Source organism: Astatotilapia calliptera, chromosome 3 (genome assembly GCF_964374335.1).
Source record: "Astatotilapia calliptera chromosome 3, fAstCal68.1, whole genome shotgun sequence".
NCBI classification, from domain to species: Eukaryota; Metazoa; Chordata; class Actinopteri; order Cichliformes; family Cichlidae; genus Astatotilapia; species Astatotilapia calliptera.
Genome location: NC_137424.1, coordinates 1718199 through 1741689, shown reverse-complemented (window position 1 = coordinate 1741689; position 23491 = coordinate 1718199). Strand labels below are relative to the sequence as shown.

General features: G+C 42.7%; 3 protein-coding genes and 1 long non-coding RNA gene across 7 annotated transcripts in view; 1 reads left to right on the top strand and 3 right to left on the bottom strand.

The window, feature by feature from the left end:
- Positions 1 to 1973, bottom strand: part of LOC113006456 (uncharacterized) — an 87410-nt gene extending 85437 nt beyond the window's left edge. For all 3 annotated transcript variants that reach the window (XM_080296759.1, XM_080296762.1, XM_080296761.1), the window contains exon 1: positions 1266 to 1973. The gene's annotated coding sequence lies outside the window, so the exon portion shown is untranslated. The remainder of the gene's footprint in view (positions 1 to 1265) is intronic.
- The window catches only part of LOC113017310 (protein NLRC3-like), a 38916-nt gene extending 33804 nt beyond the window's left edge, over positions 1 to 5112 (bottom strand). The window contains exon 1 of the mRNA XM_080294500.1: positions 4963 to 5112. Within this exon, the coding sequence (XP_080150626.1) occupies positions 4963 to 5112 (150 nt within the window). The remainder of the gene's footprint in view (positions 1 to 4962) is intronic.
- Positions 5113 to 6443: 1331 nt separating this feature from the next.
- LOC145424089 (uncharacterized) lies at positions 6444 to 9505 on the top strand. Its single transcript, XR_013905045.1, has 2 exons — positions 6444 to 9032; positions 9173 to 9505. It is a non-coding gene; the product is annotated as an uncharacterized LOC145424089 (long non-coding RNA).
- A 4901-nt stretch (positions 9506 to 14406) lies between these two features.
- Positions 14407 to 23491, bottom strand: part of LOC145423735 (NACHT, LRR and PYD domains-containing protein 12-like) — a 79041-nt gene continuing 69956 nt past the window's right edge. For both annotated transcript variants that reach the window (XM_080296492.1, XM_080296494.1), the window contains 3 exons: positions 21125 to 21298; positions 15391 to 15437; positions 14407 to 15242 (listed from right to left, as the gene is read on the bottom strand). In XM_080296492.1, the coding sequence (XP_080152618.1) occupies positions 14707 to 15242; positions 15391 to 15437; positions 21125 to 21298 (757 nt within the window). In that variant the 3' untranslated portion in view covers positions 14407 to 14706. The remainder of the gene's footprint in view (positions 15243 to 15390; positions 15438 to 21124; positions 21299 to 23491) is intronic.

Below are 23491 nucleotides of genomic sequence, written 5' to 3'. Positions count from 1 at the left end.
AAATATGAGTCCCGTACAAATCAAATATGTATATAAAACTTAAAACTGATTTTTTTCAAACTTTTTTCCTCACCAGGAAAAAAGAAAAACTTTTTTCACGTCAAAGCTCAACATCTGACTTACTATTAATATAAAAACCGTGACTGAAGCATCTTTAAATGTTCCGATTTATTAACAGTGTTTTAAACTTAATACAGTAACGTTTGTTCAGTCTGAGAAATGTAAAACATGTTTTATCCTCCATCTTTGTTTCAGTGTGAACAGTCTGAGCGGACAGTTCGTGATGTTTTTAACAGAGGCCGACCTGCTGAATCAAATTTGTTTTAAAAAGTCCTCTGCTGTCCCTCCACCTGCTGCCTCTGAACACAAAGGGTGGGAACTTTAAATTAACACTGTGGCAGATATGTAACCATCTTTAAATGATCTCACTGACTTACAGACAAATGAAGGAAGACGTCTGTGGTGGCTGAAACCTCCACCCAAAACATATCCACAGACAGCAAGGTTGTTGTAGTTTTGTAATTTTTAATTAGTTTTTATTTCCATTTCTTTTTCACTTTGTGTTTTTAATTCTGTTTAGTTTCAGTTAGTTTCCACGGTGAGTTTGCTTGTTTCAGTTTATATTTGATTTTTTATTTATTATATATTTACGGGGTCAGAGGCTGGACTGACGTAGATTAATGTAGATTTTATGATAAAAACTGAACTTTTTGCAAGCAGTGACTCAGTCTTTTTTTTTTAGCCAAACTAACAACACTAACACGCCATTTCCTGTAAAATGTTAATCAGTTTTCCAAAATCATTTCATTGATCATTCTCAACAATTTAGTTAATTTAGTTCAGTTTCGTGTGTTTTGTAACACTTCTTCCTGTTGGAGAGGAGCCAACAGTTTGTGACGCAGTATTTTTAAGACCGACATGTTGAACCTGTATCTAACACACATCTATAGGAAGTATTCATTTACAAAGTGCGCTCTCTGTCTCCTGCTGTGCGTGTAAATAAAAACCTCCGGAGCTCAGCGGCTCTCCGGTTGAGCTCAGGTCACATTCAGTGTGTTTAGTCTGATTCCCGGACTCTGATCACACAAGGCCAGAAAATGGCAGAGACACTCGGCCTTGTTGGAAAACGTTACACACTGACTTTAATGGAGAGACCGGAAATACAAACACACACAGTTTGTTGTGTGAAGAAATCAAACACGAGCTGAACAAACAGTAAAGTTCCTAAAGACAAACTGTTAAAGGAGGAAACAAAGCAAACTTACAGTTTCTTCACACACCAACAACAAGCTCCACTCCACACCTGGACACTAAACACGGACACACAGGTGAGCTGCTTCCTGGAAGGAGGCGGGACTTCACCTGAAACTCAGCACAGGTGGGAGGGGCTCAGCTCTGTGTGTGCTGATGTGTTAACTTTAAAAATATGCCGTCTGACTGCTCAGACTGAGTCAGAGTAAAGTTCACATGCTGACGTGTGGAGACATGAAACCTTGTTGTAGCTGCAGGTGTGAACACACTGATCCCAGATCAGCTCTGCTGTATTTGTAACATGAACATTTCTGCTGCAAAGCTTCAAATGTTCAGCATGTTTCTCTGTTTCCAGTCTATAGATCCAGTCACACTTTCTACCTTCACCTGTGCAGTAAAGACTGAGAGCAGAGCTGAAACCAAGCGTCCAATCAGTGAGCAGCATCAACACCTGAGCTTCATTCAGACTCTGTTATTGAAGATGTTGTTGGTACAAAGTTCATCTGCTGCTCACATGAATCCATGAAAGATTTATTTCACTGAATGTTTCTTCAAAGCTCATTTCAACCTGTTGAAGTCATGAATGAAAGTGCAGACTGAGAGTGGATCACATGATGTTTGAGGTGTGTCATGTGACATGTTCAGTATTGTCACACATGTCTAGATTGTCCCTGATATCATAACTGCTCAAACACTGATGATTATATTTGAAGAATTATTCCTGATGGCTAGTGATGTGCGGATCGATCCTGAAATATCGATTCCTCCGATACCAATCATTTATGTTCTAGAATCGATTCTCACATTAAAATATCGATATTTTAGTAATTTAGAGTAAATTTGTAGTTTATCATTAACAGGAACACAGTGGAAAGAAACTATAACATTCGGATTGCCTACATTCAAAGGAACTACTTCCTCTTCCACCTTTCATAGTCATGTGCGAAATACGGCTGTATAAATGTCTCGCAGCCCCTTGGCGTGCGCACTCACAACAATGGCTGAGCGTAATTGTGCGGATGTATTTTACCTCCACAAACAGCTGAGCCGTGGTTTGCAATAAATGTGGCAAAAAAAGTGAGGTGTTGTGGCCATACTTGCCAACCTTGAGACCTCAGAATTAGGGAGACATTCAAAAGGGCTGTTTGGGCGGATAAATATATTTTACAGTGTTTATTTATCGGATAAAATACGTTAAATGTCACCGTTATTATTGGCCGGCCCGGAAACAGCGGGGGTGTCCAAATTCAGAGGCTGCTTCCACCTGAGGACCGGCCTTCGCGGTCTAAAGAAAGCCGGGTAGTACGTCACGAGCTCCCTCGGTGGAGTGAAACTCTGCCGTCTGCTCCTTGCTGTCTAAAATATAACCGGACACTGACGTAAACTCTTCTGTTTAATCAGTTTTCTGTTTGACGTTTATTCAGCTGTGTGAAAACCCCGGAGGAACCCTCCCGAGGGAATAATAAAGTTTAATTTAATCTAATCTAATAACTTTAATCTCAGCCAAACCGATTTACTCACGAACAAATAAAACACTGAAAAAGCCAAACAAGAACATTTTTAAGTTATCAAAGTGACTTGTACATCATGTTTAACCCGAGTGGTGAAAGACCGCGGGGGTTTGAAGACGATGTGTCGGTCGGCTCAGATATTTGAAGTTTACACAGCTACATTCTCACCTGAAAATATGTTAAAAGTTTTTTTGCGACCCAGAAAGAGAAATAAGAGTGATATTAAAACTAAGTTGCTGCCGTCATTGTTGGAAACTGGAATTGGCTGGGCCGCGCTATGAATTCTGCGATATGGTTTTTCAACTTTGTTGTCCGGGTGGAAAATCTGGAGAAAGGTGGGATTCTCCCGGAAAAATCGGGAGGGTTGGCATGTATGGTTGTGGCAACATCACTAACCTTGTCAAACACCTCAGAGTAAATCATATCACAAAATATGACGAGCGTATGTTGAGGCGAACTGAAGAGGAGGAGAGGGACAGGTGCTGCTAGGGTGAGAGTCTCTCACGGAGTCCTTTAGTCCTCCAGGCAGGCAAGGTGTTCAAATAGCACACAACTTTAGTTTTTTTATTTCTATATGATGAACTCTGCATTATTAAGTGATAAGAAGAAGGTATTCTGATGTCCTGTAATCATTATGACGCTATAATTTGAGATACAATAAATAAAATCCGTTTTGTACAAAGTATCGGTATCGGATCAGTATCGTCGATACCACCCTGAATATTACTTGGTATCGGATCGGAAAGGAAATCAGTGGTATCGCACATCACTAGTGAACACACTGATCCCAGATCAGCTCTGCTGTATTTGTAACATGAACATTTCTGCTGCAAAGCTTCAAATGTTCAGCATGTTTCTCTGTTTCCAGTCTATAGATCCAGTCACACTTTCTACCTTCACCTGTGCAGTAAAGACTGAGAGCAGAGCTGAAACCAAGCGTCCAATCAGGGAGCAGCATCAACACCTGAGCTTCATTCAGACTCTGTTATTGAAGATGTTGTTGGTACAAAGTTCATCTGCTGCTCACATGAATCCATGAAAGATTTATTTCACTGAATGTTTCTTCAAAGCTCATTTCAACCTGTTGAAGTCATGAATGAAAGTGCAGACTGAGAGTGGATCACATGATGTTTGAGGTGTGTCATGTGACATGTTCAGTATTGTCACACATGTCTAGATTGTCCCTGATATCATAACTGCTCAAACACTGATGATTATATTTGAAGAATTATTCCTGATGGCAGCAAAGTTTGAATGGAGCTCTCTGTCTGTGCTGATTTGTCGCCCTCTGGAGGTCAAAGCACAAACTGCATGATGTCACTGTAACCACCACAGAGACAGGAAGTGTTTTTATGACTGAAACACTGAAATGATGCTAACGGCTGTCGTTAGGCTCACTGACAGCAGTGCTGATGTGTTCATGTCAAACACTGGCTCAGGTCAGACTCCTTCATCCTTCTCCAGCGTGAGGCCGCCCTCAGACCCACAGGAGCTCTGACCTTTGACCTCCTGACCCTAACCATTTTAGTCTTCTTGCATCTTTAAATGCAAATCCATCCAAACTGTAGCCGAGCAAAAGAAGCTGGAAGCTGTTCTATGAATGATGTTGTTGAAGGAGCTTGGAAAGAAAAGCGTCTGGACTTCTTTAAGTTGCTTGAAGAGGGACATGGACGTCTTAACGCCCACTCACATCCTGGGACATTTGATCACAGGAAATCACATGATAGCGTGGGGCTAGATCTCACAATGGGTTCACCCAAAACCTTGGCTGATTGAGACCCACACCCGTTCTCACACCGTGGCTCGTGTGATTAGGTAGAGGATCAACAGGGGCTCCGTGTCCCTGAATTTAAACTGAATCTAAACACACCGTGCACAATGCCAAGTTAGATAATGGTTAAAAGAACAAGATAAGAATAAATAAAAAGATAAAATAAGGATAAAAAAATAACTTAAAAAAATAAAATAAAAAGATAAATAACTGCAAATAAGTACAAATAAGTAAGTGAAGACACGTGTGGTCTGCAGATGTCGATGTACATGGATGTACATGGAGTTTAATGTGCAAAATGAACTTAGTGTGCAAAGTGACCTGATGTGCAAACTGCAGTTTGAGGTCGGTCAGCTGTTCAGGAGTCTGATAGCAGTGGGGAAGATGGAGTTGTTGAGTCTGGATGTTCTACATTTCACACTTCTGAACCTTCGTCTCGAGGGCAGAGGTGTGTCTCTCCTCTGGACTCTGTGATGGTAGCTGCTCTGCAGAGAGGGCAGCGGGGTCCTGATGATCTTCTCCACAGTTGTTATCACTCTCTGCAGGCGTTTGCGGTTTGCAGTAGTGCTGCCGTACCATGCAGTGATGCAGCTGTCAGGCTGCTCTCCACAGTGCAGCTGTAGAACCTGCTGAGGATCTTGGCCAACATACCAAATTTCCTCAGCCTCCTCAGGAAATACAGCAGCTGCTGAGCCTTCTTGACCAGCTGTGTGAGTTTGAGTCCCTCACTGACTCAAACTCCTTCAGTGACACTTGCAGCCTTGCAGATTAGTTTGCTGATCCTGATGCATCTCTGGAGCTGATGCTGTCCCCCAGCAGACAACAACAACATAGATGCTCTCACTAGTCCACTTTACCCTCTAATCACATCTCTGACATCTGCAGGTTGCTCCATAGAGACTCTTGTGCAATGCCAGGTGTTTGTGTTTGTCTGTAGGTACACATTAGATATGACCATAGACGCGCACACACAAGTGAACACAGCAGCACAGATGGTTTCCACCTGCTTCCCTCTTTCTTCACACAACTGTGAGGATGATGAAGAGGTTTCAGGACGAGGTGGTCAGCAAGCACAGGATAAAGCAGGGCCATGAAACTCTCTGGTGCAGCAGATGTTTAATCAGACTCAGCTTTAGGCTTCTTTTCCCACCTGGCAGCAAAGTAACAGCTTCACTAATGTGAACAGTCACAATGTTAAACGTTTCTATATCTTCATATATTTTTATCTGTTGATGCTGCAGAATAAAGTCTGTTAACAGAGTGCAGGATGTGTAGAGCAGGTCCAGCTCTGCCTTTACTGTGTCCACTTTCATCAGCCCCTGTGAAGTGACACAGAGTGCATGTGTGTCTGTCAGCTGTTGTTTGTTGTGAAGGATGGAACAAATGAACACACACTTTTAGAGAAATCTGAAAAAGCAACACGTGCTTGGGCTCCTTCTGTGCTCGTCTTCATTAATGCTGATCTTTCTTTCCTGTTTGTTCTTTGGCACAAGCTTCAGTCTTTTCTCCCAGGGCTCCTTCACACTTAGAAACACACCTACATTCATTTATACACAAACATCATGAAACAAAGGCTTTGTAAAAGAGGACATGAGATCCTCTCTGAACAGCACATTCATATCAAACACAGGACTGAACAGGATATACTGAGTCTGTGCTGTTTTCATTGTTACTTGCTGAGTATTTTTCCAGTGTTTGAAATGTGACTCAAGTCTGATTCTTCTACTGTGTGTGAACTCTAAGCAGCTGCATTAAACAGCTGCTTTTCAAACCAGGCTCAATCCTATGACTCTGTGAATGTAAACTTTTGTCACCTGCATGAATAACAATCCTTGATCTAGTCAGGACTGCAGTGCTCCTGTGATCCCAGCTTATAGATGGAGGCTAGCATGAGAGGCCCAGCAGCTAAAGCAGCACACCTGGGTCTCCCAGCCTATTAAAAGCAGCCCTTTGCTTCACCTGCTTCACTAAACATTATTATTATTATTTAAGCAGAGTGGTGTGATTGATGTAGGCATTGCTGTGTGACAGGAGGACTTTTCTTGAAACAGCTCGTGTGACGTGAGCTGACGTAAAAACAGTGATGTTAGCTTGATTCTCTTGGCTAAAACTATTTTAAAAAGAGGGTCAATCATGCAAATCTGCCAATAGAAGCCAAAGTTACAGCCCCTCAGAGTTTAAAGAGAAAAGGCCCGTTTCCAACACTCGGTTGTGCAAAGGGAAACAGGCCCACAGTGCCTGAGTGTGTGGGTAATTCTTCAAATAATATTCAAAAGCAAACATTTTTAAGCATGTAAATAAAATTCAATCATTTCTGCTCTTCAATACCTAAGAAATGAAAACTGGCAGATGGTCCCAAAATGTGAAACGCCTGGCTATCTGTGCATTTAGTGCTGCAAGTTTTCACTGTTTACCTTCAGAAGCATAAATCTCTGCACAGATAATGTTCATATGTGGATTCCTGGTTTTCTGCAGTTAATTGTGACCCAAAGCGTATTTTTAAAGTGGTTCCAGGCAATAAAGTCTAAAAATAAATACATCTACTTCCTTTTTCTGTGTTCCAGCCTCAGTGACTCTGACACAGTGCTGTAATATTTACACCTCTGATGAAAACAGAGTTTGTAGTTGCAGAAATACTCGACTCATTTTGGGCATTTACGAGCAGGAACCTCAGAAAGCCCCTCGCTGCTTCACTGGTTAAGAAGCAAAGCAAACATTAGTTCACAGTGATGTTAATTAAGGCCCAAAGTTTAGGAACGAACGTCAGCACTTCACTAATGAATGTAATGCTGATTCATGTGCTTGTTTTGTAATGTGCATGTTGTGCGTTGCTATTTCCCATATTCTTTGGCACTGATAGATGAAGAGTCTCAGGCAGGACCGAGGCTGCCAGCTGCTGACAGTGAGCAGGGAGAGAGCAGCAGAAGCTGGGCAAGAGCAGGGCACCTTCAGCCCCCTTCATCAGTCAGAAATCATTTGGGTGTCTGTGTGAAATGTCTGATTTTTAAAATCTTTTTGTAGACATATTTATTAAATGTTTAACAATTATATAGAAGAAAGACAATGTAAAGAACAAAACATGACAAAACAAAAATGAGTTGAAGTTATGAACTGTTTCTGAGAGACAAATAACACCAGGATCCTTTTTGTGTAGCTGACAGCTGGTAACTGTGCAGGGGCGGGTCTAGCAAAGTGTTGCCAGGGGGGCAGGTAGGGCATTAACAGGGAGAGGGGGGCACAAAGAAATACTTTTCTTTCTTGTTCTCATTTAAAATGTCTCACTTTTAATAAATAATTATCTGAATCTTACAACAAACGTTTCCATCTGATGTAAAATGTATAGAAATCCATTATTGTACATAGTCATTTTTTAGGGTCCCATCATAATTTCTTCAGAAGTAAGTACTGCATATGATGCCAGTGTTTCCCACATTTTCTAGATTCTGCACCAGTACTGTGTGTAAAATGCATCAAAAAGTCCGTTTGATTCTTTCTCACCTGTCTTTCTGTCTCCTTTCACTTTTTAAAGGTTGCCATGTTAGAAAACATATTTTGCCCTGCCGTGCTGTTTATTGATGTGGCAAATGAAAGGTTTATGAAAACATATCTAAATCTGTCATCAGTAATCAGCAATGATCATGTCTCACCTCTAGTCTCTGTCTTAATGTCAGGTTTCCACCGTGTGTTGTAGATGTTCAGGAGGTTAACTCGACCAACAGTCTACTTCCTGTTTAGAATACCAGGACAGGGAGGATGGTGCAGGTTTAAGTTTATTAGACTGATGCATGTATACCAACAAGACAGCGTCCATCACTGTGACAACAGCGTTTGTTTTCATTCAAAGGCTTTATGGCTTTTCCTTTAATACCTGGGGGGCCGGTCTCCAGTCAAAATGCCCGGGACCATTTTTTGTCCCAGTCCAGCCCTGGTGTCAGATCTGCATGCAGTGTCAATGAGACGATCAACAACAGATCAGACAAAACACTCAGGCGGACACTCCTCTGTAGAAGGAAACATGGAAAGTGTGAGGTAATCAGTGCACAACATCACTTTGTATTTCAGGCTGTTTTTATATAGAACTTCAGCACCAATGTAAAAGTTCTGGTTTTAGGAAGATGAAGAACATTTTCAGGAAGGATGCCGTCTGCAAGCAGAGCTGCTTGAACCTCAGCGCTGAGGTCCAGACTACTTCCTGTGAAGCCACGTGATGTAAATCTGCTGCTGTAACTTCACAGTTTACTGAAGCTAAATGCAACGTTACCATATAATCTGTTTTCAACAAAGGTTTCACTCCGTCCGGTGTTGATGGAATGATTCAGGCCGTACTCGTCAGGCTTCCCGTCGACCACACGCATTTCAGTCACAAACCCCGTGACTGACAACAAGGGAAACAGCAGAAGAAAAGATGTGAAAAATACTGGATGATGATGATGGAGGATTAACCGCGGTGGCTAAACTGTTTCCTGTCTTTGTGGGCGTACTCACAGGGAAGTTTCCAGGCACGTCAGTCTTGGTGGCTAAAGTCTCCATTTTCCAACATGTATCGCTACAGGTGCAAAGACACAACATTAATCATCAGTGTAAATATTTTAATGCTGTCCAAACGGTGTTTGCTTTGTCTGTCCTCTCGCGCTCACAGAGGAAACGAGGACGCCACCTTCAACCCATCTTCAGTTGGCTCAACCATGGCCGGACTTCCTGTTGGCTTTGTGACAGCAAACCACTTGAAATGAGAGCAAACTGCAGTCAAGCACCACTTACAGCAACCTGTGGACACGCAAATGGAAAGCACTGAGAATCATACAGAAGCATAAGAGCTGTTTATTGTAACACGTGTGTGTGTGTGTGTGTGTGTGTGTGTGTGTGTGTGTGTGTGTGTGTGTGTGTGTGTGTGCACATTAATAACACACTGATGTATGTTAGTTTGATTTATGCTATATCTGAGAAAACAATTGCAGAATTTTACATCAAAGTTTCCAAAGCTGATGTTTTGTTGTTCACACTGTTTTATATTCATATAGTTTGTTGTTTTTAAATCAGTGGACAAAATAAATATTATCACACAAAATCCAGGGTGAAACATAACCAAATAACCTAAATGGTGAAGTCATTATAGAAGTACATGTTGCAAAGGTCAGCCTCCTGTATAGACTGCTAAACTGTCTGGGGGGGCCCTGCCTGTCCTCGTTGGATAAGCTCCACCCCTTTTCCATAAGACGGAGACATTTGTATGAAAATAGATGGGCAGTAAAATAAAAAATAAAAAATATTATGGATGACTCTGTAAATCAAAGTCGGCCTGAGGCAGAAGCAGAAACCATGAGGAGCACAGCACCACTCCCAGAAGGGCACGAAGTGAAGCCATAGCTGCTGAAGAGTGAAGACGTGATGATGGAGGAGATCACAGATGAAGATCTGCTGCCTGCTGACTCTTTATATAGAAGAGTGAGACTATCTCCCCACCAGCAGCTGCACTTATACAAACCCCAGGTGCTGGGATGGCTTTGAACATGTGACATTTTCTGCAAACACACAGTTTCATAACCACAAAGATTATTCCTGCAGCGGCAGAATCGTATCCACTGTGTGAGAGGTGAACGTCAGACAGTTCTTAGAAAATGTAGTTTCTCTTTAAGCTTTTAACGTCTCTTTTACCCCCATTTGTCTAAAACTACTTGACAGCCCTTCATGTCAGAGGTTTATTATCTGTGCAGGATGGAGCACATGGTCTCAGTCAGGCTGGACACGATCACTCCTACAGGAAGTAAATGTGATTTTATTTCACCTGTGAAATGATGAAAAACAGCAGAATAGCTCACGCTAACAAACGGGTGTTGAAATGTTTCATTTTCTGCTGTTTCACAGGTCAAAAAGGGCGTCGAAGCAAACTGAAGCTGAGCTGCTGCTGCTGTTGTAGTCAATAGTTGTGTTTGTAACAGCTCATGAACATGAATCGTTCCACATTACTTTGAAATCATTGTAAACTAAACTGGAATAAATGAGTGTTTATATATAGTTTTGTCTCAGCTGTTCATACACAGTGTTTCAGTTCTTATCAGAGTCCCACCGTCTCACTGTGGTGAACCTTTAGCTCTGTTGGAAGCGTGTTGTTAGACCAGGTTTCCCTCATTTAAAAATAATCTCTCATTAGAAATGGACATGATGTCTAAGACATAGAAATGCTTATTATGGGTTCACTTGATGTCACTGAAAAGATGCACATGGGTAATGTGCAGGCCGTCCAGCTCCGAGGTTTATCTCCTCACCTCGAGTCTGCGACACTCTCTCCGTGTCCTCTCAGATAAGGGCGCGCACATTTCTGCACGATCTTCTAAATTACAAAGAGCGATTCACAAAACAGAAGCTCACAAAACACTCATCACAAACCAAAAATGGCTCCACTGAGCGTCAAACTGTCACCAGAATTACTGATAATCTAAAGACTCACAGAACTCATTTTGTCTCATTGTGTCTTAGTTTGAGACATAAGTGCATGATCATAATACTGTGTAGTTAGATGAGACAGAGCTGATGCTTGCTCTTAATTATCCTCTTCATGTTTCCCGAGCCTCAGCAGTGGAAGCTACCATGGATAGAAAGACTATGACTCATCTTAAATCTCAAATCTTTGTCTCCAAAGAGCTGCTGATGTGTCCGATATGATCCACAAGCTTAAACTAGGATTATAAGTGTGTGCAGTGATGTGTGTGAAACCTCTGAGGACTCACACGTGTGTGCTTCAGCCCACACACACATATGAAGCACTGCGACCTCACACAGAAGTGTTTTACACATCCAGCCTGAATCCTGATCATTTCTACAGTTTATTAAGTTCAGCTTCACCTGAACATCAGTGATGAAGCTGCTCTGACTCCATCACAGCTCACAGCTGTTGGAATGAGTCAAACAATGAAGAAGGTTCAGAAACAGCTGATGATTTTACAGAAACATGATGCAAACATGAAAATGGACACATGATTTTTTTATTAACAGACACTGTTTATGTTTCACTGTGCATGACGTCATCAACACTGACACCAGGGGGCGCTCATCACCAGCCTGAGGAAGTGTGATAATGGAGGGAGACGCAGTGTTGTGTGTACTGCAGTCGGACAGAAGGAAAAACTTCCTCCTGAAAACATTTTCATCCTTCCCAAAATATAATACAATAAAACACAGGGTCTTACATAAAATTAGTGATGCAGTTGTGCACTGAGCACCTTTCCAATGTTCCTTCCTCAGATGAGTCCAGCTGCTGAACACATTAACATCTGTATGTAAATGTAGCCGAGAACCAACCTGAGCACTGCTGGGAAAATACAAAGGCAACCATCAAAGTGCTGTATTATCTTATTTATTCTGAATGTTGACTTAGATCCACACCACGATTTATGAAACTATAGAACTAAAATAACAACAATCGTCTGCTTCTTTAAAATTTCTTTCATTACATCAAACCAGTGAAAACTGAAAAAAACAAAGAGCTGTTAGCATGTTTAGACCAACTTTGAGACAGAGACTGTAAAGTTCTGCACTTTAAATCCTGCCTGTGTTCCTGCAAATGATTCACACTGAAAGTATCTTAGTTTAGTATTGAGTGAGCCACAAAGCAGCCTGATAGCTTTAAAACAGGAAAAGTAAATGAAATTGACAGTTTCAGTGTAGCTGGATCTATTATTGGGGGGTCATGACCCCCGTAACCCCGCCTGGTCCTGAGGTCAAATCCACCATCTTTGTTTCAGAGCTTCATGTTCTCCCGTGTTTGTGTGCGTCCTCTCCGGTACTCCGGCTTCCTCCCACAGTCCAAACACATGCAGTTAGTGGGGTCAGGTTAGCTGTGAGTGGTTGTGTCTCTGTGTTATTCCACCTTAATCAATGACTTCCTGTTAGCATGAAGTGCTTCTGTAGGACTGATGTCATTTTCATGGTTGGATCATTTAAATGAAGCTGGACTCAGATGCAGTAAATAAGCTGATTGATCATTAATGAATAAAGCTGGTCAAACACATCACGTTCATGTGATTGTGTGTTGTAGTATTGATCCCAATGCTGGTATCAGTCCTGGATCAATAACACTGGATGGATGCGTTCAGCATGGAGCCCTGAGCTGTGTTACAGACAAACATGGAAACTGACAGGTCTGTGTCATTCACAGTCTGTAACACTTCTAAACAACAGAGGCTGACCCAAGTGCCTCAGAGCCAGGCACGCTCACATCACAGCTCTCTAAATAAGCCAGTTTCAAAATAAGAGCTGAAAGCTGTGTTTGCTTGTGTTAGCTTATTATTGTGGAGACTAACATTCAGTGATCATGTGTTCAGACTCATAATGATTACTCTCAGAAATCCTGATCTTTGTATTTACTGTGTGTTGGATCAATAACTGAGATTCATGGTATCACACAGCTGTGCTGCTGCTGATGTCAGCACATCTGGAACAATACGAGGTATCTGCTACCAGACTGAGCAGGACGTGAGACCTGTGGACTGTTTAAAGCTGTCCCTCCACAGCTCACTCAGACCTGATCCACACCTCAGTGATATTCTCTGACTTCCTCAGTAGAGACAGAAACCATTCAGATCTGGGACCATCAGCTGACTGATGATGTCACACAGACTGTGTTTTTCAGGAACAGTGATTCTGATGTGAGCCTGCTAGCTGACAGCAGACCTGATGAAAGCACATGTTCACATCTGTCAGGACAGACTGGACTCTTTGACTGCACCTTGGTTCTCCTCAGAGGTCTGTACAGGAGCATGTCCACCCCCACTGAAGATCTCAGTCACTGTGAAACATAGAAAGCTGCTTGTGTGGCCTCTGCCTCACATGTAGATACAGCTACAGGTTTCTCTGTCAGTCAGACTGAAACAGTGTCCTGATGCTGCATCATTCAGCTCTGTGCCCCAGTCAGCATCACTGGGAGCTACCAGTGTTTCTGCCCTTTTCCTGTAACACTACACTCAGCACAGGCTCAGCTGGTATCCAGTGTTGGACTTTGGCTTCAGCTGCTGTGATAGATCCTCTAACATAGATCAGCTCTGCTACATGTTGTTAGATAAGTGCAGCTGCTGTCATGTCCTGATGTTTCTCTGGCTCAGCAGCTTCTCCATCAGAGGTTCACATGGAGCTGATCCAGTATCTCCAGTAACTGTGTTCTGTGCCTCACTGGTTCATCCTTCTGTCTGTGTGACGTCAGTCAGATGGTGAAGTTAAACTCTGTAATCTTCACTGTGTCACAGAGTTCAGTGAGTCCCGTTATTCACAGTATCAATCAGATCATCAGAGAACAGCTGATCAGCAATCAGTGGTGCCAACAGCGCCTCCTGTGGTGAGAGGATGCAATAATGCAATGTAGCATTTTTCCACTCAACACTTGCAGTCATGGAAACTGTCTGTTGGATCTGTGTGACGTTGCTTTCTTGGTCAGAGTTCCTCACAAATGTCCAGATGATTCTTCTAATGAGGCGTCGACCATGTTTGCAGCTCTTTGGAAGAAAACGTCGCCCTTTGCCATCCTTACTTTTCTTTGACTTCTTCAAATGCAGCTGAACTCCAGCTGGTATTTTCTTGGACTTTGCAGCTGTTTCTGGTCATCAGTTCATTCCTGCAAACCTCTGAAGCTGAACAACAATGATGCTGCATTGCTGGCTGATCCCAAAAGGTTGATTCTGTTCATCTGGACGTTTTCAGAAACGTTTGCTCACTGATCAGGTGACTTCTTCAGTCTCAGCTGACTGCAGCTTTACAAGCTTACAAACAGCACATTTGCACAATGACTGAAAGCAGCAGCACCTGATATATATGATACTAATATAATACATATACATATATAATCCATACTAATGATGAAGGAACTGAGCTCACAGTCCATTGTTCATTCAGTGAACTACTCAGTTTATTTTGGGCCTCAGAAATGCTCACTCTGTTTGTACATCACTGTCAGCAATAGACTCATTCTGCTGTGTGGACAGGAACACATGTGACATCACTTCCTGTTTGTTTGTGACTGAAGAAGTTTACAAGGAATCATTTAGAAGAGTTTCAAACATCAACTGATTGAATCCATGAATCTGAAAACGTGTTTGTGAGTGAAAGAGACAGACATGTACAGACTGAACTATCTGTTCAACAGTCAGAGTGTTTCTGTAACAGGAGACACTCTTTACACTCCACTCAGCACAGGGACACTGAGGAACCAGGAGACCAGACATAAAACCCAGGATAAAGAGTTTGAGTGAATGTGGTGTTGAAGGTGTGGAGGTGGATCAGAGTGTCAGAGGAGACTCTGTAGAAGGACAGAGTGCCAGCAGGACAGTCCACATACACTGCTGCTCTGTTAGAGACAGAGGAGGAGGAGGAGGAGGAGGAGATGAGTGTTTTTATTCTATTGTGCCAGACAGACTGAGGACCATCATCATAGCAGAACAGACTCCAGGACTGATCATTCCATCCAAACAAACAGTCACTGCCTCCTTTCCTTCTGATGCTTCTGTAACTCACTGATATACAAACGCTTCCTCTCCACTCGACCTCCCAGTAACAGCGACCAGTCAGACCATTTCTACACAGCAGCTGAAGATAATAATCAAATCTGTCTGGATGATCAGGATATGACTGAACCTCCTCCACACGTGTCACCTTCCTGTTGTTGTCAGACAGTTGGAGCTTTGTGTGCACTGTGTTTGTGTCGATTGTGAGTTGACAGGAATCTGATGGAGAGAACAAACACAATCCAGCTGCAGTTATTGATCCATCATCTGTTCATTGATTGACACTTTGATGATGACTCCTGACATGATGAAGATGGTTGAATGTGTGCTGCTTTGTTTTCATGAATCCCATTAAAAACACACTTACACTTCCTCAGACCTGGTCTCAACCATCGGACTCCAGCAGGCTCCACCCTGAAAGGAGGAGGGGGGTCAGAGCAGCACAGTCAGCATGCACACATGGACATTACATGGCTCTCACACACACACTGTTACACACTGAGCTCAAAGCTCGGCTCCACTGTTTTATTCAAAGAAATCTACATTTATTTATCAGCACATTTAAAAACAGCTTGAGCCAAAGTGCTGCACAGAGTAGAGAGAAAATAGGAAACATACACAGTAATGACTATAAAGACTGGTCAGGATTGAAAGCTACAGAGTACAAATGTGTTTCCAACCGGCTTTTAAAAATGTCCAGTGTTGGTGACGACCTGATGTGAAGGGCGACTGTTCCAGAGTTTGGCTGCAGCCATCGATAAAGCTCACCTCTGTTTTTACGTCTAGTTCTGGTCAGAAGCTGCTTATCTGCAGACCTGAGGGCTCCACTTGGATTCTTTTGTTAAAGAGAGATAAGATGGAGCCAATCCATTCACAGATTTAAAGACAACCAGATCTGGAAGTGGATTCTACCACGTACTGGTAACCAGTGGAAAAAGCTGGTGATGGGTCGTCTAGCACAGACCCACCGCTGGAACCAGACAATTGATGAGGGAGAGAACTGTGACAGCGCCGTTCCTTCACTTGACCTCAGTCGCTCTCGTCTGCTCCCTCGTAACACTGCTCTTTATTGAGCTTACATGAATATGCACAAGTTCATTATGACGTCTTACACAGGTATGAACAAAGAGTACCAGTCTGTGCATAGTGTGTGTGTGTGTGTGTGTGTGTGTGTGTCTGTGCGTGTGTGTGTGTGTGTGTGTGTGTCTGTGTGTGTGCGTGTGTGTCTGTGTGTGTCTGTGTTCCAGATGTGACCCTGTGACCCCAAAGCTGGTGCTAAGAGTCCAGCGGTCCCCCTAACAAAGGGCTCTTATACTTAACCAGACACAGAGCAGGTGTCCTCCTACACCAGGGGTCTCAAACTCGCGGCCCGCGGGCCAATTGCGGCCCGCAGGACGATAGTTTTTGGCCCCACCTTAATATGAAAATGTAATGTTAGTTTGATAATGTATGACACTTCACAGTGTTGTGGGCGGAGCTGAATTAACCCACCAATCAGGGTGGGATATGGATCTCAGGGGACACCAGCCGGGCTTGATGCAAGCAGGGAAACATTTCTCAATGAGTCAAAGTTCCAGCAGCGTTGCCCTGGAGTGTTTCTTTCTTTCCTGTGCCTGGCTGGCTTCCTCCTTTCTATTGGGCAAACGCCGACATTCGCCCCAGCGCGCTGCGTTCACAACACTTCAAAAAAAGTTGTTTTTTTAAGTTGCTGCCCAGCGGGACATTATACGTATATAGATTTATACACACGTCAGTGGGATTTAAAGTTATTTTTCCACAGAGAGAGATCTCATATTAACTCTCACAGTGATGCGTAGGCGGCGGGATAAAAGAAAAGTCATGAACTCAATGCAGCCCAATTTAGTCTGCAGTCACATAGCGACACCTGTTCATCGGCAACAACAGTCCCCGGTAACCCGGACTAATTATAGGGTCGCACCGTAATTTGTGGCTCCATGTTTTTATTTGCATCACTGCGTTTGCATTGCAGCAAACATGAACATTACATATATTTCAATATAATGTAAAAGCAGTCAAAACAACTAACACCAGAAACAGCTGATGTTATTTGTTATATGTCACGGTGTCATTTCCGCTTCTTTCTCCTGTAACAACAGCCCGGCGCCGTGAGCAGTCGCCTTTTTTGCGCTCGCTATCCCTGCACTTTCTACCATCTGCAAACGCCACGGTGTTCGTGTCGTCATGAAAGACATGAACATCGAGCGTAAAAACAAAGGAGACTGCTACCGGCTTTTTATCTGCCGATCGCCGTGCTACGGTTGCAAGAAAAAGAAGCAGAAATGACGTTCTCTACGCGTTGAGACGTTCCCCGTCCGTCGGCTAAACGCTTGATTGAAACTTCAATGCGACAGTGACACCAAGTAGAATTATAAATGTCACATAGCCCCAAACATGTCTTTTTCAAAGCCTGCGGTGAAGAGAAAGGTTGGTGATGAGCACCGACAATTTCAGGAAAAGTGGGAAATGCAATATTTCTTTGTTGAGCACAGGGGCACCCCGACCTGTCTTATTTGCACAGAGAAAGTTGCGCTGCACAAGGAATACAATTTGAAACGTCATTACACAACTAGACATGCTGAGCTGGATGCAAAATACCAGGGAGACGAGAGAGCGAACCGGGTTGCCAGTCTTAAAACAGATCTACTGAGGCAGCAAGATTTCTCCAAGAAAGCAACCAAAGAGAATAATGCAGCAGTCGGAGCCACGTGGTTAGTGAGATGATTGCTAAAGCAGGGAAGCCATTCACAGAAGGTGCATTTGTCTAAAAGTGCATATTGCAGGCTGCAAATATAGTCTGTCCGGGAAAGAAAGGTCAGTTTAGCAACATCAGCCTTTCTGCCAACACCGCAGCAGATCGCATTTCTGACCTGTCAAGTGACATTTATGACCAACTGTGTGAGAAAGCCAAATGTTTCAGTGTATACTCAGTCGCTCTTGATGAGACCACAGACATCACCGACACTGCCCACCTCCCAATGTATGTCCGTGGTGTTGATGACAGCTTTGAAGTGATGGAGGAGCTGCTCACAGTAATTCCAATGCATGGCCAGACCACCGCTCAGCAGATATTTACAAGCTGTGTGATGCCATTGAGAATGTTGGTTTGCCATGGAAGAGGTTTGTTGGAATAACAACAGATGGAGCGCCATCAATGACAGGGAGGAAACATGGACTGGTGGCACAAAACAAACTGGAAGAGGAAGGCGTGGAGGAGGCCATTGCTCTGCACTGCATCATCCATCAGCAGGTCCTTTGCAGCAAATGCCTGAAGTTTGACAATGTGATGTCTATTGTTGTGAAATGCATCAACCAAATCAGATCCAGGGGCTTAAAGCACCGAAGGTTCTGTGCTTTTTTAGAGGAAATGGAGTCAGAATATGGGGATGTGCTCGACTTCACTGAGGTACGTTGGCTCAGCAGGGGAAATGTATTAAAGAGACTTTTTGAGTTGAGAGCAGAAGTGAAGCCTTCATGGAGAAGGATGGAGTTAGTGTTCCTGTGCTAACTGATCCCAAATGGCTCATGGACTCAGCTTTTCTTGTTGATATGACACATGAGCTTAATGTACTGAACAAGACGTTACAAGGCCAGGGGCAACTTGTCAGTGCTGCCTATGACAACGTGAGAGCATTCTCCACAAAACTGGCGCTCTGGAAAGCTCAGCTCTCTCAGACAAACCTTTGCCATTTCCCAGCATGCAAGGCACTCGTGGATGCAGGCACACCATTCAGTGCTGACGAGTATGTTGATGTCATTTTGAGGCTACAGGAGGAATTTGATCACAGATTTGCTGACTTCAAGACACACAGAGCCACCTTTCACATTTTTGCGGACCCCTTCTCCTTTGATGTGCAAGATGCCCCTTCTGTGCTTCAAATGGAGCTCATTGAGCTGCAGTGCAACTCTGAACTCAAAGCAAAGTTCAGGGAGGTGAGTGGAAAAGCAGACAAGCTTGGACAATTTTTGAGAGACTTGAGCCCTAGTTTCCCTCGGCTTTCCCGAATGTTCAAGCGGACCATGTGCCTTTTTGGTAGCACATACTTGTGCCAAAAGCTCTTCTCCACTTTGAACTTCAATAAGTCCAAGTACAGGTCCAGACTTACGGATGATCATCTTCAAGACATACTGAGGGTCGCAACTGCTTCCTCCCTCAGGCCAAATCTGGCTCGGCTATGCGAGAGGAAACGCTGCCAGGTCTCTAGCAGCAAGGAGTAGGCAAGAGAAGCCATGTTCAGAAGAACAGTTCATTTTCTCCAGTGTTCCATTCATGTTCAGAAGAAGGTTATAGAACTGTTAATACAGACATTTCAATCTAAATACAGCAGATATAGAAGACTGAAAGAAACACACAAGTTCACTGACTAAAAATATCTTATTATTGTTTTATTTATGTATTACAGATTGATTTATTTTCTTATTAATTCTTAATTTGTTTATTTTTCATATTTTGTGTTAAAAAAAATAAATAAAGAGATTTGAGAAGATTGGAATTTTTTAACCATGCCTTTCTTGTGGAAAACCTAATGCGGCCCAGCCTCACCCAGACTCTGCCTGCAGCGGCCCCCAGCTAAATTGAGTTTGAGACCCCTGTCCTACACCATAAATCAGTAAGAGAGGGTATGACCTCTCTCATGGCCCCAAGTGGTGTGTGCATGCCAGAGCACTCTGGAAGGCACACAGAGTCTTTACAGACTACTAAGGATCAAACCTCTATCATCATGCAACCGATTATAAAACTCTAAGCATATATGAGTAAATATTTCTAAGCATAAATGACAATCAACAATATAAACCTTACAGCTGGTTTTAATAACAGAATTCATTTGTTTCTCAAATGAGAAAGAGCTATCGAGAAACACTCCTAAATCTTTAGTTCTGAACTTTTCCAGTGGGCCAAGGTCAACATTATTAGATAATGCTAATTCTTTTCCCTTACATTATAACAATGTGAGGAGTTAATGCTAAGTATACTGCCATTAGCGGCTAATTCAAATTAGGGGTGAATAATTATTAGTAGCTAATGCTAATATCGTTTTCTCTTCCCTTTTAACAATGTGAACAACTAGTGCTAGGTAGGCTGATGCTAGCAGCTAATGCTAATTTGACGTGAATTAGCATTATATTAGTGAGGAGTTAATGCTAAGTAGGCTGCCATTAGTGGCTAATGCTAATTTTAGATGAAAAAGCATTAGCAGCTAATGCTCATATTGTTTTCCTTTGCTTTGTAAGAATGACAGCAGCTAATGATACGAAGTCTACCATTATTAACTATTGTTAATTTGATGTAAATTAGCATTATCTGATAATGGTAACCCTTTTCCCCTGCATTATAACGATGTCAGGAGTTAATGCTAACTAGGCTGCCATTAGGGGCTAACTCTAATTAGGTGAATAATTATTAGCAGCTAATGCTAATATTGTTTTCCCTTCCCTTTTAACAATGTGAGCAGCTAATTCTAATTTGATGTGAATTAGCATTATATTAGTGAGCAGTTAATGCTAAGTAGGCTGCCATTATTAACTAATGCTACTTTGACGTGAATTAGCATTATGTGCTAATGCTAATACTGTTTTCCCTTTCTTTATACAACTTGAGCAGCTATTGCTAAGTAGGCCACTTTGCTCTGCTAAGGATTTGTGTGACCATGATGGAAACTCTAATGCTGCTAAGCTAATGCTGTTTATGGGCCCTGTTAGAATCAATATTTCATTCTGATTCTGTTGTTTGAGAACAATAACAGAAAATGTGCACTTGAGAACAAATTTATTGTGAATTCAGCTGTGAATGTACAGTTTGTCATTATTTAAGCTTCCATTTCCAAATGTTAGCTGACACTTTATTAGGTACACTGGTATCTATATCAGGTACACCTGTGACCTAAATGTTCCTGCAAACAGACTCCTTGGAGACCCCTACATAAATATCCATGAACTATCCAGCTAGACTAGTGTGTCTGTCCCTGAAAATATTCCTGCATGTGTGATTGTTCATGTGTCATCTGCAGGAAACAAACAGGAAGTGAGTGAAAGACACAGGAAATGTTTCCAGCTCTTCCTCCTCTATCAGACATTGTTCATACCTGAGAGTGTCCAGTCTCCAGCCTGGATTCTTCAGTCCAGCCGAGAGCAGCTTCATTCCTGAGTAACCTGGATGATTGTAGCTCAGGTCCAGCTCTCTCAGATGGGAGGGGTTGGAGCTCAGAGCTGAGGCCAGAGAAGTACAGCCTTCCTCTGTGATCAGACAGCCTGACAGACTGCAGACACACAAAACAACAATCAATCTGTCAACAATCGTTTTCTCTTTGTCACAATAACATCTATCCATCCATACATCCATTCAGTGTAACTTTATTTATAAGTGACAATACCCAACAGACAACAACAGTCATCTGAAGCTGTTTAACAGTGTAAGGTAACCGCCTCCACTGTGAGCAGCACTTGGTGATGGTGGGAAGAAGAACTCCCTTTGACACAAAGATCCTCCCAGTGAAAACAGGCTCCAGCATCAGGAGTGAAAAGAGGGGAGAAGAAAGCAGAGCATCATGGGAAGTCCACCAACAGCCTGAGCCTATAGCAGCATAACTAAGGGATGGTTCAGGGTCACCTGATCCAGCTCGAACTATAAGTTTTATCAAAAAGGAAAGTTTGAAGCTGATCTTCAAAGTAGAGAGGGTGTCTGTCTCCTGAACTCAAACTGGGAGCTGCTGCCACACCCAGTCCAACATAGCCAGGCTTTCTTTGCTGCTTTGATAAAACCTCAAATCCCAGTCAGAGATGATGAGCATCATCACAGTGATGATCATTTCTCTGTAACCCAGGCTTCCTGCTTCAGGATCTGTGCACGCTCACAGAACAAGGAGACCTTTAAACATCATTTCACTAACTGGATGGACTGAGCTCAGCCTACAGATGAACTGGTGCCAGAGATCATAAAGAACATCAAACAGTCAAATTCAACACTTTAATGGAAATATGAGATTAATGCTGCAGACAATCATGAAGCTGCTGAATTCATGAACATCAAGAATGCAGCGAGTGGTAAAATAAAGATTTGACCTCAGTGTGCTCAGTGTTCCTGTCTATTCCTAACATATTCCTAACATGATAGCTGCACTTTAGAGCTCTAAAACTGGAACTGACACATATTTAAACTCCACATGTTACTCAGTACATTCAGTTCTGACACTCGCCCACAGTCCAACAAAGGAAACATGGAGATCACATCAGTTTGTCACCAAAGTCTAATTATTAGGGCAACTTAACCTGTTATTATCTCGTTAACTCATTAACTGATTAACGTCAGCAATTATTTTAATCACAGTTTTTAAAATCATGATTATTGTGAAAGTGCTCACTGGCTCTGAATATAAAAGCCATGGGTCACAGGAGGGATGTTGATCAGTGCTGGCTTGAAATGGGCGTCATTATGCATCTCAGCCAATGGGAGCATTGAGGGTGGGCCTAATACTACTGCAGCGCTCACATGACCCAGGACAGAAAGAAAGGGGCGGGGACAGAAACATGGAGACAGGTACAGATCTTTGACATGTTCATTTTAAACTGTTCCAGGAGGCAGTGTTGATACAACTAAAGTTATCTGTTGTTGAAGAAGTCGGTCTGAGGAACGTTCTTAGGATCAACAAATGACGGCATGTATGAGCCTCAAGACGCAGCATCACAAGAAGAACACATGAGCTGTAGAAAAAGGAGAGACTACGAAAGCCACGGCGTTACAACGTGAACATGCTTGATCAGAGTGTGATTGTGAACAGGAGGAAGACTCAGCTGAGAACAGTGTGGTGGATACAGAGCAGAGCCCACCATCAGTACAGAGGCCTGTCCATTAGAGTGCTGCTCCAACATGCAGCACATGTACTTGGCCACAGCTGCAACATCTGTACCTGTGAAAGCTTCTTCTCTGTTGCTGCTCATATTGTGCAGAAGAAGAGAGTTTCTTTATCATCAGAAAATGTCAATGAGCTTGTGAGTCTTAGCAGCTGGCTCGGTGCAGAGGAGGAAGAACATGTCAGTCAGAGGAAGATAAATGCAGTTCATGTTGTCAACTCAACCTGGACTGTTGAAAGAGTTTTTCTTTGTCTGGTTTCTGACTGAGATTCTCCAAAGGAAATCCAGCACAAACACACACTTCACACACTCAAAGTCCTGCACAGTAAATGAGCTGATGAGCGTTTGTGCTGCTGCCTGATAACAGAACAATAGTTCTGCTGCTTCCTGTTCTGGAAACACACATTTATAAATGTTCACTTGCTGTTGATCAAAGGTATGTTGGTGGCTCTGGACGCTGAGGGAACTTTGTAAAAAACTAGATTAAAGTCTGACTCCATCCTCCATTTAAATAACTCACAGCAACAACTGAATAGCTTTGCCTTTGTGTAGCTGACACTTCATTTTAATGTCCTTCTATTCTGGTTCATCTGGTCTCAGTT